The following is a 22361-nucleotide window of genomic DNA, read 5'->3' on the forward strand; positions in this document are numbered from 1 at the left end:
CACCGATTGCTTTGAAATTTTAAAATAACTTTGCATTCAAATACCAGCGCGTATTTGTATCCTTATGTTGCACCTGCGACAGGTAAAACGATATTTAAAATATAGATGGATAAAAATATAGATTTTTAATATTTTCATTTCAATAGAGTGACATTGGGGAGAGTTGGGTAAAACAGGGTAGTTGGGTAGAACGGGGTACCACTGTTATTTTCCGTACACGTGCTGCTATCTGTGTGTACGTTTAGTAAGTTACTCCTCTACACGTCGTCACTAGATTGAGGTAGTATGAAGTGTCGCACAGTATTATTTCGTGCGTAATAATGGAAATTACAAATTTATGATGTTTCACTAAAATGTTTAGCATGTATTGGCTATACAATATTTAATCAGTGGTTGCAGATATATTTTATGATAAGTTGTATTCAAGTAAAGTATTATATTTGCTATGTTGTGCCATAGTAACCGATGTAATTGACGGGTGTTAAGATTTTCTGTTGTCGTTTTTGCTTGAGAACCTGCATGTAGGGTAAACAGGGTACACAGGTAATGGGTAAAACGGGGTAGTACCCCGTTCTGCCCAACCAGTTTCCTGTTTTAACCATCTTTTCGATCAATTGTGCAACTGACTATTAAAATTAAAAACAGTTTTTTATGGATACTAAATGTTATACAGAGTTACCTACAGTACATTTATACAGTCACCCAAAAGACAACAACTGACCGAGCTAACCCCAGACCTTCAGAACCGAGTGGAAATGACACTGTCGGTGATATTCCACTGACTGCTGCAACAACTGACCGAGCTAACTCCAGGCCTTCAGAACCGAGTGGAAATGACAGTGCAGGTGATATTCCAGTGACTGCTGCAACAACTGACCGAGCTAACTCCAGGCCTTCAGAACCGAGTGGAAATGACAGTGCAGGTGATATTCCAGTGACTGCTGCAACAACTGACCGAGCTAACTCCAGGCCTTCAGAACTGAGTGGAAATGACAGTGCAGGTGATATTCCAGTGACTGCTGCAACAACTGACCGAGCTAACTCCAGGCCTTCAGAACCGAGTGGAAATGACAGTGCAGGTGATATTCCAGTGACTGCTGCAACAACTGACCGAGCTAACTCCAGGCCTTCAGAACCGAGTGGAAATGACACTGTCGGTGATATTCCACTGACTGCTGTAACAACTGACCGAGCTAACTCCAGGCCTTCAGAACCGAGTGGAAATGACAGTGCAGGTGATATTCCAGTGACTGCTGCAACAACTGACCGAGCTTACACAAGGCCTTTAGAGTCCCATGGAAATGTCAGTGTTGGTAATATTCCTCGGACATCTGGTTTGGTATCTTCACTAACTGAATCTCGTTTAGGCCTATCTGATAAAAACAATCAAAATGCTTCATAAAACATTAGCTTCACAATTCCGCCGACTACAGTGATGCCGATAACCCATGCCAAAAGAAATCCTGCAGAAGGAAGAGGACGACGACGTGGCAAGGCAGCTGTGCTGACCGACTCGCCATATAAGAAAGAACTAATTATTATTCAGACAGCTTCACCAAAATCTTTAAAAAGGAAAAATGCTAGTGTGTCTAAATCTCAAAACAGTTCTAAAAAACATAAGAATAAAGAAGACAGCAACAAATCCATACCAACAGTAACTTTGCGTGTGTCTGATGATGATGACGTTCCTTGCATGTATTGCGCTGAACAGTTCTCCACTTCAAATTCAGCAGAAAGTTGGGTGCAATGCTTAGTGTCATTCTTGGAGCCATGAAGGGGGAGGATGTGCTGGTGTAGACACAGATGACTGTAGGTCATTTGAATGTGATTTCTGCCAGTTTTGAATATAGACTCTGACCTTATGTTGTGTTCTGACGGGCCTACTAAGACATATTAGGCTAATTAAACAATCATATGTTTTGTCAGATATTTGGGTTAACCGCATATGCAAGGTTGTGTTATACATAATTAGATTATGCTATTAGACTAACCACTTCCTCAAAATTAACAGTGTTATGTTATTGTTGTTCAAACAATGTTTGTGATTTTCCGCAAACCAATGTTTTTGTGAAGTTTTACTGCAAATACAGAGGAACATGTAAGGTGAAGGCTTATAATTGAATTTATTTATTTGTCATATTACACGATGTTCTGAAATTTTTATAATGCACATATTTAATCATTTAAAAATCTGCTTTCTGTACCCCGTTTTACCCAACCAGTTGGGTAAAACAGGGTAGTGTGCATACATTCAAATAATGAAAAATCTCTGCAATAATAATATTTCAGAAGACACAGTACTAGTTGCAGAATTAAACTCACATTCTAATCTACGCATGCTGATGGTTTCAGACAGATACCGCAATATTAAAACAATAAATTAAAGCGATTTATACTAAGTACCCCGTTATACCCTACTCTCCCCCTATATAGCTGCATAGAGGATACAGATAGATAGATATGGAAATTAGAGGTGTAAATGTAACGAAAAAAAGCGTAACCGTATGAATTCGTTACTATAACAATTAGTACTCGTTACTATCGTATCGTTACGTTACTCGTTACTTCTGATACCGCATAACATGCATGTTATGTTGCAGCAACCAATCGAGTCGTATTGCGTACGCGTACAGTATGACGTCGCGGAAATAATAATAAATAGAATATAAACAATTAACAATTGTTGATAATAACAGTTTTTGTTAACCAAGAAACAATTTAATCTCATTAGAGCGGCTTTATTATATTATCTCTTTTAAGATAAGAACAAAAAAACGTGATAATACGCGATAATAAAAAACCAAAAACATACATATTTCTAATTTGTAAAAAATACTTTCTTACGTTGTTTCTGTTCCAATCTCAAACTTTATTTACACACACAATACCTTTAATAAACAGTAAAAAACTTGGACGACGAATTTCCAAATTATACTTTACTTAATAAACATCGTTCTTTGTAACGTAAATTCATCGAATATGCGCGCGCATGCGTAAAACATACGAAAAATGCGAGTATCGAAATGCAGCCGTGTGTAACGTTTCGTTACTCGTTACTAGATGGCGCACCCGTTACTCAGTACCGAATACATACGGTGTGTTACAGCTGTAATGGATATATAGAGTAATAAAGAGAGATATGGAGGTGTGTATATATATACAAACACTGAGAGGTAGCTAGAGAGAGAGAGAGAAAATTAGCGAGAGCGAGTTAGAGAGAGGCTTTGTACGTGTGCACCTAATTCAAGCAAATTAGAGGGGAAAAAAATGATCGAGGCTTTGCAACGCATGTCGGGGGATTAGCGAGTTATTTGTTTATTTCATTTCCCTTGAATGTTTCAATGTTGAACTGTAAAGTATAGTTGAGGCTCAGAGTAATGCTTGACGGTGTGTCCGGAGAAGGAGCCGTTCAGGTCTAGAGTACCCCCTCCCCCCCCCCGCTGTGACACGTGGTCTCGACAGCCCCGACTCAAGCCAGTGTTCTCTGCCGGCACCAGAGATTGGTTCATGCGTCTCTCTCGTGTCCGGATCCAATCACAGCTCGAGACGTGGCGAGACCCGCTGCGAGAAACATTCCTCCGCTACGGCAGTCACAGTAACGCAAAAGAAAACCACTTTCTCGCCGCACAGTCCTTCGAGCGCGACTGCAGAAAGTGTTCGGCGAGCAGGCCGGTTAATAATGTCCGCAGGCTTTCCCGGCCACTGTCTCGAGCAGCTTGGCTTCTGGGCTGTGCCCGCGTGTCCTTGGCGAATAACTCACCGCGACATCGCAGTAAACTGCTCCCTGACGATGGCGACTGCAACGTCGACCGAAACTGTCGGTGAATTATTCCGCCAAGGTCGCGGCCACAACCCAGAAGCCAAGCTACTGCATGCAGAACGGTTTGTTTACCTGTGTCAATTCACCACGCTGTTAATACCACCTTCTGAGCGCACGGCACGTGTGATGGATATTTTAAGAAATATAAATACATTTGAGTACGAGTATGGAGAACAATTTATTTGATCCGGTATTCAAGAATTTGTCTACTTTATCGGACGTTTTGCCGGAAAATGTATTCGTAGCTAATGTAGGGGAAACTTGCGATCTACAAGTAGTCCCAACCAGAGATTCTCTTTAGCATTTTTATTTTGTATTTATCGAACAAGCTTAGGGGAATTTTGCAGGACGCTCGTAATCAGGTCTTGTGTTGGGAATATCTGAGAGAGAAACTTATAGCATTTGAGTGCAATGCGTTCATTAAGGAATTGCTTGTACGCAAGTCTGTCAAACGTAAAGAGACTTAGGATTCCGTAACTGACATAATGAAATACGCAGGGATTTAAGGAATCTCGTACCCCGAGGCAGAGTTCGTAGAAATATTAATAGATAATTCTGGAAGCGAGGTGAACATGTATAGTTTACCGAACACGCCACGTACACTAGTAGGATTGGAGGAACGAGCGAGAAAAGTCAGTAGTCGACCGAGAGTACAACGCAGGGAAGTAAACAGTCAGTTAAATAATAATACCTTGCGAGTCTGGCAACCCGGAATAAGTTGTTACATTGCGGGAGACAGAGCCATCGGCTATTTTTGAAGTTACACTTCTAATGCGACTTCCAACAAGGGGGTATGAAAGTACCGTCTGTTTGTACGCGGTGTTCTACAAAACTACTATGCGAATTTTAATGGGGTTCTCAAGTTAACTTGAGCGTAGCAGAGAAAGAAATATAAGCTTTATTTCATCAAAATCGGCTCAAGGAAAGAAAAGAAATCTTAATTTTATGACATACAATATAATCATTATAAGAAGCCATTAAGTTTTGCTATTGTAAGGAACTAAGTAGAGAGTAAGAAAAAAATAAAGATCCTGACAGTTTGTAGTGTCGCCATATTTGTTTCAATTTTCAATACCCTTTTTGTATATTACAATTTAAATTGCAGAAAAAAATCATGTTTCATAGACACATAAATAGTGAGTGTGTGTCATTTCTCTATGTCCACGAGGTCTCGCCGCGTCAATTTTCTCCTTGGGGCGAACCCGTCCGCTTAATTAAATAAACAACTTTTATCGTTGAATGATTTTATGATTTATTTCATGAAAATCTACTCTCATAAAAAAGTTAGTTTTATAGACATTCATTAGGTCTCTCTCTCTCTCTCTCTCTCTCTCTCTCTCTCTTTGAAAATCAATCTATGACCTAGGAGTCGTTACAAATTTATTTCCTTTATTTTTTATTTTGATTTGATACAATATGATTTCACTAAAAATCAATTTCTACCCCTTCCTATATTCATTTCCACATCACGAAGTTTCACTTCTTCCACGCGGAGGGACTCCACGCACTATTTTTGTGTGAAAGGCAAGTGCGAAAAAGGAGAATGCAGTAAAATGGGAAGTCCAGGGATGACTACGTTGGGGAAAAGAAACCAGCCACTAGTTCAGAGGACAGTACTGTCAAACGTAAGCCAATTTTGTGGTATTCGTGCGGGCAATAAGGGCACATGGGTCAGTCTTGTCCGACAGTCTTTGGCTCCAACTGCTACAGCGACATTTGGTTAAACGACTACAAGGCCACATAACGACGAGGCTACAAGTCACACCAGTAGTACGTTTGGTATGTTCTCTAATGTTTATACACGTGACTACATAATATGGGTCCGCCAGCTTCCTGTGAAAATTTCTTTTCATGGAGCGTGCGCTTCGTAAAAATTAACTCTCATAATTTTTTAACAGCGCGCCTTAAGAAGTATACCTCCCATAACTTCAAAAAGAAAATATCAATATAAATTAAAATTAATGAACAATTAAAACACAAACCCAAGTGTGAAAACTACGCCTCTCCTCTGCTAGTGTACCAGCAACGAGGTCTGAGTAAAGACTTATTAAGGAAAAGTTTCCAAAAGGCCCAGAAATATAACAACATATACAAGATGAAAGAAATTCAGAAAAATCGCCTCTGTCGAGTTCTGTGACAAGAGTATTTTCTTTCCTTGTTGGCGGAACAAAAGAGTCGAACAGCTCCGGGTCAGAGAACAAACGGTGGACAGAGCACAGGAGGAAAGAGTCCCGGGAAAAAAAAAAACAAGTAAGCGATACAAAAACAGAGGAACAGCGAGGCGACATGCCTGCGAGAAAATGAGAATGTAGACTCTGGCCGGCTCGGATCATATTTACAATGTCTGCTCGGGTTGCCAATAAATATTGAAACAAAGCGAGGTTCGCAGGTTCCGCTGCCTGCTCACGTGACACGAGTCTTCCCGACCGTCAGTTGTTTCACCGGAAGAGCGCTCTGCATCGCGAGAGAGACGTACGACCTTTCTTCCGCTCCAGTTGGGACCGGCGCAGCCTCCAGTCTGTGCCGTAGCAGCACGTGGCTTCTTCGAGCGGAGACAGTCATGCCAACAAACATTCCCCCCCCCCAGTTTACCTAACATCATTTCAGCAATGAGCATCCCAAACAAAGTTAGAAAGCTCTTACCTGGATGTCTCTTAAACCAATTATAAAAGCGGCAATATGCAATTATTTTAACTAGAAGAAATACGATTCCACCAATTAAATAAATATGTCCAGTAATTGAAATAAATGTAATCTAGCGTAATGTATCTGAATGAAAGCATGTGGTAAGTGGCTGAAATGTAAAAAACAAAAAAAAAAACTAAGAAACAGGCTACGATTTCTGTGTGTAAAGAAAACACACGGTGATCTGCGGAAAAAATAAAGCACTAGAAGTCGAGTATAACTTAACGCACGATTGAATAAAACACCTCAAACATTAAATTATCCCCGAAACATTTGTTTAACAGATATGTTGCGTGTAAATTAAAAGAGTTACATCAAGGAGAATAATTTTTTTTTCATCAGAACTGAAACCTTACCAACTTAATAGTTAACACGATCAACTAACTTTGTACTTTAAATATTCTATATCATTAACAAATGGAAATGTAAGGATTTGACTAGTGTTGTCGGGCGAGCTGAGAATAGGAGTGTTCCGCGAGTGAAGTGCGACATCGGCGAAGAGGGTGAGAGAACCCCGTGAGAGTGCGGATGAGTGGCGCGAGACTGAGTGAGTGGACAGGCGAGAGGTAAGGGGTGAACCACTGTTAGCCCAGCTCCAGCGAGGAGTGCGAACTGTTTAACTTGACAGACACTGAGTGATTTGTTAACAGACCTATTTAAGTGCGATTATTTATTAGTAAGGTAAATATTTGTAATTAATAAAATTGGTATAAAAACTTAACCTATCCAGTTCTCCCCACATTACTTAAAAATAGACTTTATTGTTGTTCAAATATATTATAATAGTAAATGTATTACAGAAGTCAGTGCACCAGTAAGGTACTATTACCGTGGCGAGAAACACTTGCCACAAAGTTCAACCCTGTCAGCCCAATGTTGGCAGGTCGAGGGTGGGAGCTGGTGTTGGGACCGGCTCTCGTGTGGTTCTTCAAGCGCCATACACGTGACGGGGCGGAGTGATACACACCTGCTTGGAGACTTGCTCAGCGCCGCTCGCCAGGAAGTGCTTCTGCATCAGGTTGGGTGCTAGCAGCTGCCTGCAACACACACACAGTCTCACTCGCACACGAGTAGCTCGTGCCTGAGCCTCGGCCTGGTAGTCCGGTGGGGACCGTTACAAACTAGCTGATTCACACTGTCACTCTACAACTGTAAGATAGCATCGGTAACTAGCTAACTGACACATTCACTCTCATACTGTGAGTCACCATTCTAGCAGATTCGCACTGTCACTCTACAACTGTAAGATATCATCGGTAACTAGCTAACTGACACATTCACTCTCATACTGTGAGTCACCATTCTAGCAGATTCGCACTGTCACTCTACAACTGTAAGATATCATTAGTTAACTAGCTTTCACTCTCGTACTGAGACACGCCATTACGAACTAGATGATTTACACTTGTCACTCTACAACTGTAAGATATCACTAGTTAACTAGCTTTCACTCTCGTACTGAGACACGCCATTAGAAACGAGCTGATTCACATTTGTCACTCTACAACTGTAAGATATCATCAGTAACTAGCTAACTGACACTTTCACTCTCTTACTGTGAGTCAACATTATAGCAGATTCGCACTGTCACTCTACAATTGTAAGGTATCATTAATAACTAGCTAACAAACTTTCACTCTTTTACTGTGAGAGGCCATTACAAACGAGCTGATTCACACTGTCACTCTACAACTGTAAGATATCATTAGTAACTAGCTTTCACTCTCGTACTGAGACACGCCATTACAAACGAGCTGATTCACATTTGTCACTCTACAACTGAAAGATATCATCAGTAACTAGCTGACTGACACTTTCACTCTCATACTGTTAGATATCATTAGCTACATGTGACTTGAACTGCCACTCTGGTACAGTGAGAAGCCATCAGTAACTAGCCGACTCTCACTACCACAATAATTTGGGGAATTAGCAGCTAGCTAACTTGCATCGTAGATCTCGTAGTGTGAGATAACATTTGTAACTATTACTTTCGCACTGTTACACTCTAACAGTTGAAAACCAATTTTTACCAGAAAAGGCGCTTCTCACTTTGTTGTAGCGAGTTTATTTAAAAACAAATTTTTACATTCTCGTTTTTATTGGTGGTTAAGAGGATGTAGGGTAAAAGTTTTATTTGCAGTTGGTTTTAAAAATAGTTTTTAAATATATTATGTATTAGTATTTAGTATAAAAATTAACATTAGTTTTAATTAGGCAAAGAAGATTAGCGCATACCTTAAGTTATATTGGGAATAAATGTCTCCATCGGGACACAAAGTCAGTCACTGCACGTGCCCTCTGCGCCCCACTAGGCGCTGTGACACACAGAGTGCGCTGTGACACACAGAGTACGCTGTGACACACAGAGTGCGCTGCACTCCAGTAAGGGCGTGGTGCGGCACGAACACGAATTCGCTGAAGTCAGCAATGGGAAGTTAACCATTATCACATTTTCAGCGGCGGACAGTAAATCAGAGTTACCTCATCAGCACCATTGACAGTAAAAGAGAGTACCTTGTCAGCACAACGGACCATAAAACTGGGACATTTTCCCAGAACGGATACATTAAACCAGAGTCGCCTTTCCAGCAAGGTGGACAGTAAACCAGAGTCGCCTTTCCTGCAAGGTGTACAGTAAACCAGAGTCGCCTTTCCTGCAAGGTGTACAGTAAACCAGAGTCGCCTTTCCAGCAAGGTGGACAGTAAACCAGAGTCGCCTTGCCAGCGAGGTGGACAGTAAACCAGAGGTACCACGCCTGCAGGGTGGACAGTAAACCAGAGTTGCCTTGCCAGCGAGGTGGACAGTAAACCAGAGTCACCTTGTCAGCGAGGTGGACAGTAAACCAGAGGTACCGCGCCTGCAGGGTGGACAGTAAACCAGAGTCACCTTGCCAGCGAGGTGGACAGTAAACCAGAGGTACCGCGCCTGCAGGGTGGACAGTAAACCAGAGTTGCCTTGCCAGCGAGGTGGACAGTAAACCAGTCACCTTGCCAGCGAGGTGGACAGTAAACCAGAGGTACCGTGCCAGCACAGTGGACAGTAAAACAGTCACCTTGCCAGCGAGGTGGACAGTAAACCAGAGTCACCTTGCCAGCGAGGTGGACAGTAAACCAGAGTCGCCTTGCCAGCGAGGTGGACAGTAAACCAGTCACCTTGCCAGCGAGGTGGACAGTAAACCAGAGTCACCTTGCCAGCGAGGTGGACAGTAAACCAGAGTCACCTTGCCAGCGAGGTGGACAGTAAACCAGAGTCACCTTGCCAGCGAGGTGGACAGTAAACCAGAGTCACCGTGCCAGCGAGGTGGACAGTAAACCAGAGTCGCCTTGACTGCGCGGCGGACAGTAAACCAGTCACCTTGCCAGCGAGGTGGACAGTAAAACAGAGTCGCCTTGACTGCGCGGCGGACAGTAAACCAGTCACCTTGCCAGCGAGGTGGACAGTAAACCAGTCACCTTGCCAGCGAGGTGGACAGTAAACCAGAGGTACCGTGCCAGCACAGTGGACAGTAAAACAGTCACCTTGCCAGCGAGGCGGACAGTAAACCAGAGTCACCTTGCCAGCGAGGTGGACAGTAAACCAAAGTCGCCTTGCCAGCGAGGTGGACAGTAAACCAGTCACCTTGCCAGCGAGGTGGACAGTAAACCAGAGTCACCGTGCCAGCGAGGTGGACAGTAAACCAGAGTCGCCTTGACTGCGCGGCGGACAGTAAACCAGTCACCTTGCCAGCGAGGTGGACAGTAAAACAGAGTCGCCTTGACTGCGCGGCGGACAGTAAACCAGTCACCGTGCCAGCACAGTGGACAGTAAAACAGTCACCTTGCCAGCGAGGCGGACAGTAAACCAGAGTCACCTTGCCAGCGAGGTGGACAGTAAACCAGAGTCGCCTTGCCAGCGAGGTGGACAGTAAACCAGTCACCTTGCCAGCGAGGTGGACAGTAAACCAGAGTCACCTTGCCAGCGAGGTGGACAGTAAACCAGAGTCACCGTGCCAGCGAGGTGGACAGTAAACCAGAGTCACCGTGCCAGCGAGGTGGACAGTAAACCAGAGTCACCGTGCCAGCGAGGTGGACAGTAAACCAGAGTCACCGTGCCAGCGAGGTGGACAGTAAACCAGTCACCTTGCCAGCGAGGTGGACAGTAAACCAGAGGGACCGTGCCAGCGAGGTGGACAGTAAACCAGAGTCACCGTGCCAGCGAGGTGGACAGTAAACCAGAGTCACCGTGCCAGCGAGGTGGACAGTAAACCAGAGTCACCGTGCCAGCGAGGTGGACAGTAAACCAGAGTCACCGTGCCAGCAAGGTGGACAGTAAACCAGTCACCTTGCCAGCGAGGTGGACAGTAAACCAGAGTCACCTTGCCAGCGAGGTGGACAGTAAACCAGAGTCACCGTGCCAGCGAGGTGGACAGTAAACCAGAGTCACCGTGCCAGCGTGGTGGACAGTTTACCAGATTCACCTTGCCAGCGAGGTGGACAGTAAACCAGAGTCACCGTGCCAGCGAGGTGGACAGTAAACCAGTCACCTTGCCAGCGAGGTGGACAGTAAACCAGAGGGACCGTGCCAGCGAGGTGGACAGTAAACCAGAGTCACCGTGCCAGCGAGGTGGACAGTAAACCAGTCACCTTGCCAGCGAGGCGGACAGTAAACCAGAGGGACCGTGCCGGCGAGGTGGACAGTAAACCAGAGTCACCGTGCCAGCGAGGTGGACAGTAAACCAGAGTCACCGTGCCAGCGAGGTGGACAGTAAACCAGAGTCACCGTGCCAGCGAGGTGGACAGTAAACCAGTCACCTTGCCAGCGAGGTGGACAGTAAACCAGAGGGACCGTGCCAGCGAGGTGGACAGTAAACCAGAGTCACCGTGCCAGCGAGGTGGACAGTAAACCAGAGTCACCGTGCCAGCGAGGTGGACAGTAAACCAGAGTCACCGTGCCAGCGAGGTGGACAGTAAACCAGTCACCTTGCCAGCGAGGTGGACAGTAAACCAGAGGGACCGTGCCAGCGAGGTGGACAGTAAACCAGAGTCACCGTGCCAGCGAGGTGGACAGTAAACCAGAGTCACCGTGCCAGCGAGGTGGACAGTAAACCAGTCACCTTGCCAGCGAGGTGGACAGTAAACCAGAGGGACCGTGCCAGCGAGGTGGACAGTAAACCAGAGTCACCTTGCCAGCGAGGTGGACAGTAAACCAGAGTCACCGTGCCAGCGAGGTGGACAGTAAACCAGTCACCTTGCCAGCGAGGTGGACAGTAAACCAGAGGGACCGTGCCAGCGAGGTGGACAGTAAACCAGTCACCTTGCCAGCGAGGTGGACAGTAAACCAGAGGGACCGTGCCAGCGAGGTGGACAGTAAACCAGAGTCACCGTGCCAGCGAGGTGGACAGTAAACCAGAGTCACCGTGCCAGCGAGGTGGACAGTAAACCAGAGTCACCGTGCCAGCGAGGTGGACAGTAAACCAGTCACCTTGCCAGCGAGGTGGACAGTAAACCAGAGGGACCGTGCCAGCGAGGTGGACAGTAAACCAGAGTCACCGTGCCAGCGAGGTGGACAGTAAACCAGAGTCACCGTGCCAGCGAGGTGGACAGTAAACCAGAGTCACCGTGCCAGCGAGGTGGACAGTAAACCAGTCACCTTGCCAGCGAGGTGGACAGTAAACCAGAGGGACCGTGCCAGCGAGGTGGACAGTAAACCAGAGTCACCGTGCCAGCGAGGTGGACAGTAAACCAGAGTCACCGTGCCAGCGAGGTGGACAGTAAACCAGAGTCACCGTGCCAGCGAGGTGGACAGTAAACCAGAGTCGCCTTGCCAGCGAGGTGGACAGTAAACCAGTCACCTTGCCAGCGAGGTGGACAGTAAACCAGAGTCACCTTGCCAGCGAGGTGGACAGTAAACCAGAGTCACCGTGCCAGCGAGGTGGACAGTAAACCAGAGTCACCGTGCCAGCGAGGTGGACAGTAAACCAGAGTCACCGTGCCAGCGAGGTGGACAGTAAACCAGAGTCACCGTGCCAGCGAGGTGGACAGTAAACCAGTCACCTTGCCAGCGAGGTGGACAGTAAACCAGAGGGACCGTGCCAGCGAGGTGGACAGTATACCAGAGTCGCCTTGACTGCGCGGCGGACAAGGCGCGCAACGCACACAATCGAACATAAAACCTAATTTGGACGGCGTGAGGCGAAGGACACCAAAAGGGAGAGTTCAGAGAGGATTACAACGGACGTGGACAGCCGCAGGGAATAACATGATTATAAACGCGCGACAGCGAAGTTCAAAAGCCAATTAATTTGATTACATCGGGCCCTTGTGGCTAATAGAAGTTTCTCTTCATGCTGCGGCTCTGGGTAAAAAACAGGCTTAATTATTTAAGGGTCGCTCAGTCTCATGACTGTGAGGTCACAGAGATTGTGAGCATTAGCTCCACTCTGCTTGGATTATAATTTACAAGCAATTTTTTTTTGTGTAGGATTTACTCGGACATGATCTCATACAAGCCTGTGGCATATCACCAAGAGCAATAAAGAGTTACGTTTTTTATGAGAAATGTAAATTGACAATGTTTTTAAAAAGAAAAATAACATCATATTTTTAACCATGAAAATAAATTTGAATATATATTGCAGATAAAATTTTGGTAAGTAACATAAGTGAAGGCCATAAATATATATTCTGATTTACAAACCTGATTGAAAATTACATAAATAATGCATGTTTCGCACGTTGGACAACTCATAATTTTAATATCAATGTAATGAAGTAATGATAGTAGTAATTATAATAAACAGTTTTGTAGTGTCGAGATCAGAACCTATGGAATTGAATAAATATCAGTAAAATTGTTATTTAAATGACTTGTTTTCCTATGGATTTTAATAATAACCATTTGGTATAAAAACAATTGTGCTAAAACAAACTCGTCCGGAAAACTTTAAAAAACATGCAAAAGTAAAAAAAATAATAATAAAATAAAATAACTTAAAAAAAATTATACCTTTTTATTGTTTTCAATATTTTAAAATTAATATACTATTTTAACAACATATTTCTTTTAAGTATAGTATGTCTCTGCCTAACTAAAACAAATTTGTCTTGAATACTACTATGCCAATCACACACTTGACGTAAAAAGAGGTAACCGAGCATTTCAAAGTTATGATAAATAAAATTCAAACACTCATTTCCATAAACTTTTATGCGACTGAAAATGTAACAGACAAAATGAAATGTGAGGTGGATATATTCTTACATGTTTGTGTTTATGTGACTCAATATTAATGCAATAATTCAATAACAATATATTAAAAAATAATCTTGAAAATCATTTTTTTACTAATTATAAAAACAAATTTAGGAACTTCCTTTAAATTAAATTTCCTTGAAACTGACTAACAAGTTTTAATTAAATAGTTTGACATGCACATACAAATATGCAAATATATAAACTCATATCCTTACCAACACAGCTGTTACAATTATCTTATAACCCTTTTGTATGATATTCTATAAAAAGAAACCTAATTTCAGTAGTTAGTGTCATCCTTTGCCCTTAATTAAGTAAACGACCCACATCGTAGTTTAATATGTAATTAAGGAAATTTGTGAAGCAGTCCATTTAACGGAAACAAAGTAATAAATGTTACGTGGTAAAATAAGAAAAATACTTTCTTTTCAGACCACCTTTATAATAGCTGTTGGCGATAGCCGAAAATTGTTAATTTTATGGCATGTTCTAATGCCGGATACATTTGCAGCCAGAGTTCCTGTTCTGCATGTAAACCATTCGAATCATGGTTAATATTAACTTCAGCAGAAAATAAATAAATATTTGGTAAGTATTTCTTAAAAAATAAATTCAAATTCTTCCTAGTTTGTACAATGTTTAACGTAGATTAAATAACAATAAAGTCTCACAAAACTGTTACAATCATTTTGTTGAACATTTCCAAAAAAAAAATTGCATTGTAACCAGTTGACGATATTTTTTAAATCGGTTTAATTATTTTTTTTTTGAATTACAATAATAACTCAATTTTTGAGTAAAATATCTAATGAAAAATCACCTATCAATTTAAACACCTGCTATCCTTAACCAATTAGTATTAAAGTAGATAAGAAAAAAAAGGTTCAAGCGAATGAATGGCTCCAATAATTCAATATAGTTCTATTTAACAGCAAGTATTTACACGTTTAATTAAATTAATAACACCTTGAATGCCTGTCCACAAATCAATAATCTATTGCAAGTCCACTATTCACTCTCGCCTCTGGTGTCCGCAACACGCTGCTCGCTCTGCCGCGCCGCTCACAGTCCGGTCGCTTCTCACTCACTTCACTTCACTTCACTTCACTTCACGACCCTCGCGGGGGTCCCTACCACTCAGCCCCGCCCTGCAGTGGTCTCGAAGCCGCGAGAACCGTGGCGTCCTAGTTGCGCCACTTCACGCGGGCGGGGTTCTGGAAGCTTCCCGAACCCTCGAGGGAGAGGTAGAGGCACCGCGGCTTGTCGGGAGCCACCTGCATCTCCCCACTCCCCCCTCCACCACCGGCTGCCCGGCCTCGTAGCTACACTGCGCCTCCTCAGACCTGCAAGCGCCTTCAAGATAATTTTAATATTCCTTCTTTAAATTATTCTTGAAATTATTCTCGTTATTTTTTATTTCTTAAATTCGGTTTTACCAAACTGTGTTTGAAAATATTTTTTGTATCAGAAAATTTTATACTCATGGCAATTCAACCGAATAAAATTATAAAATATTTGTAGCTACTGCCAACTTACTCAATCAACATGTAATAATTTATATAAAAAATGTTTATAATTCAAAAATGTCCAATCACAGTTCAGCAGACTCGATAATCAACTGTTTGAAGGGGAAAAAAAAAGTTGAAAAAATTTTTTGGCGATAATATTTTATAAACGACGCGCCATTTTAGTCTAAATACGTTTTATTCAAACTAATTTTCAACCGATAAAATAATTTTTTTAAGATGAAAATAACTACAAACGAAAATTAAAATGGAAGCAAAAAGGACAGTAAAAATTTTACTGTCGATACAACTCTTGTTGCTATTTTAAATGTATTTAGTAAAATATAAATTATTTTGAAATCGTTGTAAATAAAATGATTTTTTTTAAAGACATGTCAAAATGTAATTCTAGTAGTTAAAGCCACACAACAATCAACTAGTCAAATGTACCGCGTATTAAAAATACTGCAGTTTCACTAAGCCTCCAAGACTGCTGCGTGCTAAGTGCTATGTGCTAAGTGGTAAGTGCTAAGCGATGCTGTTCGTGATCACATCATGCCTAAAGCCCTGCAAGTACGAGTCAGCTAAGTGATATACGCAGTTGGTGGCAGAAACTGTATTTTTTTTTAAATGTTGTTTTGTAAAAGTATTTACATTAGCGCGACAGCCATTGTGCTGCAAGGCCGCTCGACTGATATGGAAATGGGAATGGAAGGGCGCCAGGGAGATTTAGGGCGCCGCTGCAAGTGGCTTCTGGCGCGTGTTTTCCTTGCGCCGGAAAATACCCCGGCTTCCCGGGACCTACCCTTTTTTTTTTTTGTTTCCCTGGCGGTATCGTACACCGTGCGATAGCCCCGGACAAACATCGGCAATGCGTAATTAATATTTTTAATTACTTTTTAAAGGGTGGAGTGAGGGGGGGGGCGGAGGGGAGGGGCGCAGCACCGCAGATACGCCCTCGGGTCGTCAAGCCCGTGCTGAGCCCCTGGCTTCCAGGGAAGCCGGCTGAAACCACTGCCTCGTCTTCCGTCGCAACAGTTCCACAGCCAGGAGAGAGAAAAAAACCTCTCACATTTACCTCGAGGCAAGGCGATGCTGGTTCAACTTTGCGAAACGAAAAAAATATACACATATTCAAAAATAAAAAACTTGCTATTTAAATACAAAAAAAAGTGTGTAAAATAAAACATGGCTGTTACGTAATGATCATTCTCAATATTTTTTTTTTACGATATTACAATCAAATATAGATTATTGTAAATTTTATTCAAATACTGACAACGAATTTAATATTCCTAAATATTGATAGAAAAACTTTTTATAACACAAAAATTTTAAATTATTTAAATACTACATTTATATTATGATTTTATACATAATAACAAGCACATTGAAACAAACAAACTGTTTATTTACTTGAAAATATTTTAATATCACTAACTGTTAAACATAATATGAAATCATTAAGATCCTTTTAAAATACTATTAATTTCTAGTCGGAAGAAAACAAATTCACATTTATATCTTTATCTAAAAGAAAAAAATCTAATAAAAAATAAAATTATAATGGGTTTCGATAAAAAAAAACGCCAGTTGTATTTTGTGGACTTAATTAAATCACTAGTTCTTAGAAAATTCTCAACACAACTATCTGAAACCTGATAACAAATATAATGATTAAAAAAAATCCGGCCTTAAATGTGCAAATCGAAAGCAGCGAAAAAAATTTTACGCAAATACGAAGAAAGCTCACTACTTAAAATCACAAATAAAAAAAAGGCTAAGAAAGTGCTCATACCAGGCTAATTAGTAAATGTCACTCAGTAAGCTATAACATACGAAAGATTATTTCCATCCATCATATATGTTTAAAGGTAAACAATCTAAAAAATTTCTTGCAATCAAGTAGTTCAATTTAATCGCTTGGTGTACTTATTGTAAATGCTTTCGTCTCCATGGCAACGGCTATTGAAATGCAGTTTGTGCACGCATACTAGACTAAAATAAACACCTTCACGGCGTGTTTAGCGCGGGCAACGCCGTGTTCTTGAGCAAGAATATATTGTTACGAGTAATGTGGGAGCACTGCCTTCGTAAGAGAGAGCCCAAATAAGTTTTATACAATTTTATTAATTACTAATATTTACATTACTAACATATAATCGCACTTAGAGATGGTATGTTCACAAGTCGCTCAATGTCTGTACAAGTTCCGCAGTTCGCACTCCCCACTGGAGCCAGGCTCAACAGTGGTTCGTCTCTCACCTCTCGCCTGTCCACTCACTCAGTCTTGCGCCACTCAAATGCATTTAAAATGCATAATGCAAGTTTAAATAAATTAACATTACTGTGCATATTATGCCAAGACTAATAATTCTATACATTATAAAACTTGGATTTTAATATGATTTTACTCTAGTTATTTTTATAAATCGTAAATAAGTCAACTTTGTGTTCCGATGTTATTACAGTTCACGCAGTTAGTTTATTCACTAGAAATGTAGATCACACGGCATAAAACTTGAAATAAAAATACAATGAAATATATATCAACTGTTATTTTGTATGGACTTTATTTGCCCAAAAGCTACAACGAAGAGACATACTTGTTCTATGCTTACAATCGCGGAACGATGACCAACACTGTCACTGTCCCCCGTTGGGATGACAGGCAGTGACAGTGCCCAAGTCTTACCAGGAGCAGTCTTATTTATCCGCGGAGGCTCAAACATTGTCAAAGAAATTCATTAAAAAAAACTTTTAACTCAACTCCGCACATATCTGGACTGCTACCCATATTTTAAGATTTTAAGATCGCGAGCAGCAAATTTAAGAAGGACCTAGCAATAGTAATAGCTGAAATGACACAAATAATGTTAATATATAATTTATTGGTGCTTTTACGTTTTGTTCGCTTCGGCATACAAAAGAAAATACCGCCGAAGATGGGTATTCAAGGTATCAACTTGCATGCATTAATATTCACAACATTTGAGATTACCCAAAAAAATATTTAAATTAAAACTTTTTTTATTTACCAAATATATGTATAAATTTTAAATTTAAAGTTTTTATTATATATATTTACAATAGTTAAATGACTTTTTTTTTGATACTCTTCCTTTAAAACGTTCCAAATTAAGTCAGTCTCGTTGGGGCAGCCTACACACAAAAAAATTTAAACGCAACTTCAAAAAATTGTAACTTACAAATAACAACCTCAGTTTGTTCTTTGGAAGTTTGCGGCGCTGACTTCGTGTTTCCTAAGGTACTGACGGACCGGTCATCGTCAAACCACGTGCAGCACGCAATATCGCCGTCACTAAGTTCTACCAGCTGGTTACTTGCATGGCGCCGGTGATGCGAGAGTGCGTCAAATGGAGACACGCAATGTTACTACTGCAGGCTCCAAGCACACAGTTGCCTGGCCGCTACGCAGTCGTTCCTCGTAGCAGTAGCAACACCTGGCTTGCTGTGTATCGGGAACTTGGTGCTGCAATTTACGAACAGCAGCCCGCTGACAAATTCAGTGAAAATTCGCACACCACTTTCAATTGCCGCGCGGTGCATTCCGCGGTGAAATACATTACGTCGTTAAAAGTTTCACGGCGACACTTTCCAAAAAGCACCGGTTAAACGTACAGCACACCGACTGGACTTACACACGTCATGTCGTTAATATTATGCACGACCTTTTTTTTTTACGCGACCACCCGAGCCAAGAGCGACTTCTGACCACCTGCCCGCCGCAGCGCGCCAAATAGTATGAAAAGGGTATAAATTACATACGCATAAAAATTTACAACTTATTGCCACAAAATGACACAAATATAACCGATTTATCTATATTCAAAAGAACAATCAAACAAGTTCTGTTAGAACATCCTTCTTACTCTCTGATAGAATTCTTTGACCTAATAACAGATAAGAAAACCAAACTCTGGTAAATCTTATTTAAATCCATCACAAAACGAGGAGAAAAATATAGAGAGTTTTGTAAACTAACTGTTCGCTCTGAGCCTTAGACTTGAGTTTATACCATTTCTTATGTACCCATGTTTTTTTTACACGCTTTATATTAGCTTCACCTGTATGTTTGTTTGTATGTTTGTTTGTATGTTTGTAACCGACTCCTTTGGGTGCGATTTTCACCCACTTTAAACGGCCAGATTTCATTGAAACTTTGTAGATTTATCGAGGACCGATGACAATACACTAATTTGATAAGATTATTCCATTAATCAATTTGCAAAATAAGATTTATGTCAATTTATATAATTGGTAAAATGAAACAGACATATACTTATGTACAGAAAACCATTTTGCTCATGTGCGAACTCTTTTCTTTCAGTTTGTCTTTGGCGCGATATACTTAAACAAAGCCTACTAAATATTGTGACAATTAATTAAATGAAAATTGAGAGTGGGTTATGATTATTGTGAACAATATACTTTCTTGAAGAGAATATTATCTATATTTGTAAAAATATGAAAAAAAAAAACACACTAAAATAAGGGCTTTAAATGTTGTTTCGTTCGTTAAATAGAGAAAATCATAATTACGTCTTTGTTTCATTTTTACCAATTAACCAATTGTGAAACATTATTATAAAACAACATTTTATGCAAATATTTCACGAAACATGGAAAAATTGAGGTTTGATTTTGCTGTGAAACCAACAGCAGATGGGAAATCAAACACCATATGCATAACCTCAATATCTACACCTGATGGGCAGATTTTTGAAATTACACTCGAACACCAACCTGCAAATCTACACCAAGCAGTTACAAATACTCCAAACTATGCCAAGGTCAGTAAATCATTAAATAAAAGACATCAAACACGAAAAATATGGATAAGTTTGACAGATGATATATCAAAAACATATTTGGATAGAGAGCAAAACTTATACAGTTTAAGGATTTTTACCTGGAAGAAATTGAGGAAATAATTTTTAAAATAAGCTTAAAACAATAATGAATAAAAAATACTAGTATTATTGTGAAAAAAGCGTGGGACGCTTTGTTCCATATTTATCGTACATCGAGCGCCCGATGGTAGAGCAGCCGACATGTCATCGGAAGGCTCTGGGTTCGAATCCCAGTCCGGTCTATCCGAATTTTTCTCACACTCTCATTGAGCAGGTCCTTTCCTCATCCTTTCTCAATCCTTATCCTTCCCAAAATTCCTGTTACGTAATAATTAATCCGTAACTCCCATCCTTTCCTGCTTCACAGCATTAATTTCGTACAGTATGTAAGACTGGTCGATATCACTTGTTCGTCAATAACCTTATACCATTAAGTCTCACTGTATATATTGATAACGTTAAAATCTTTGAATGGCTTCTAAAATCGAGATTTGACTATCAATACAGCTGTACACATTAATAATTTGGAAAATAATTACAGTTACTTATAGTCATCATGGAATTAATAGTAGATTAGAACAAATAACAGTTTTAAAAATCAAATAAAAAACACGCTTTTATAAATAAACCAAACTAAAAAGTAAAAAATATATAATAGTTTCAAAAACTAAAAAACATGATTTTATAGAAAATCCTACTAAAAAATAGAAAATAAATTTTAATAAATTTGAATTTAAAATAGTGTAAAATAAAAAAATGTAATTTATTTAAAAAAAGCGTGGGGTGCTTTTTAAGATATTATCAAAATGATAATCCTTCTACTCATATCTGTCAATAAAATAATAACTATTGACACCATGCACCCCACGCTTTTGTTTAAATGAAATACATTTTTTTTTATTTTACACTATTTTTAATTCAAATTTATCAAAATTTATTTTCTATTTTTTAGTTGGTTTTTCTATAAAAGCGTGTTTTTTAGTTTTTTAAACTATTATTTATTATTTTCTCTTTCTTACTATTGAAATGTAAAAGTACTCTGTAATATTTAGTTTTTGTGGTTGTACAGTATGTTTGTATATATGTATATATTTGTATTAATTGACTTGTTCTATATCCCGGAGTCCTTACCTCAATGTGAGATCTACAGATCAAAAACTGAATAAATAAATAAATAAATAGTTCCAGGCTTTCAATTTCTCACACTTCTTTAAGCATAGCCAAATATGCATACATAGATACGCAGCCCATGATAATTAAATACCTATGAAATAATATTTATAACTGATACCATTAAAAAATAACTTTAACTTTACTAAAAATAAACAATAAAATCTCCGAGTCCATAGAATGTTCTCGTTAGTACGGCGATCATGTTGCCAACCTGATAGTCTAAGAGAACAATAATACCATTAAATGAAATCGTGGCAAATACATAAAGTAAATTATTATAAAACTTAACAATTAACCTGAACAGTTTTTTATTCGTGTGATCAGTGACACTGGTAACAAGGTGATTTTATCAAAATTTAATTGTATGTACGTTTTGCGAAAACTTATTTGAAAGTATTTTTTCAATTCACGCTTATTCCATTTTATTTGGTTTGTTGCTTGTAAATTTTTCAGCTTTAGATTAGTATCTCCGAATTTGTGTGCATAATTGAACGGGTTTAGATTCATTTGATGTTTTGCGCGGGGAAGGTGGAATATAGCTGTTCAGCATGTGCATCACTTCCCCCATTTGTTCGCGCGTATGGTCACATGATTAATGACATGCGGTAATATGTACACATTTTGTATCTGTGAGAGCACCAGTGAGGTTCGGGTCGTGTCACTGCGAATGATTAGTTGTCATTGTCCCTTTGGCCATTGGCCGCTTTCCCACTGGTTGCATGCAGCTTTCTGCATGGACTCATCACTGTCGAGATCACGTATCTGCAAGGGTCAGTCCCACGATAGCATAATTGCATATGCAAACATAATTAGTGACTTTAAATCTATAAAAAGTTTAGAAATTATGCGCTTAAAAGATAAAAAATAATATCCCTATCAATAGCCCCGTGAAAACAGTTTCGTTAAATGAAATAAAAGTATACAAAACATTTCCCTTAGTTCTCTGTAATAATACAAATCTTTTGTGCTTTTATCGGAACTGTTTATAATTGTTTAAATTTTCCTTCTGTATCATGCTGCCATCTACGCACTGTGGTGACAATCAACGTTCACGGATTCTCTCAGCG

The 22361-nt window shown here is 40.3% G+C and overlaps 1 protein-coding gene across 1 annotated transcript in view; it reads right to left on the bottom strand.

The window, feature by feature from the left end:
- The window catches only part of LOC134540809 (disintegrin and metalloproteinase domain-containing protein 12), a 658355-nt gene that overhangs the window by 212640 nt on the left and 423354 nt on the right, over positions 1 to 22361 (bottom strand). Inside the window, exon 8 of the mRNA XM_063383750.1 lies at positions 7473 to 7542. Within this exon, the coding sequence (XP_063239820.1) occupies positions 7473 to 7542 (70 nt within the window). The remainder of the gene's footprint in view (positions 1 to 7472; positions 7543 to 22361) is intronic.

This window comes from Bacillus rossius, chromosome 17, assembly GCF_032445375.1.
Source record: "Bacillus rossius redtenbacheri isolate Brsri chromosome 17, Brsri_v3, whole genome shotgun sequence".
Classification (NCBI taxonomy): Eukaryota; Metazoa; Arthropoda; class Insecta; order Phasmatodea; family Bacillidae; genus Bacillus; species Bacillus rossius.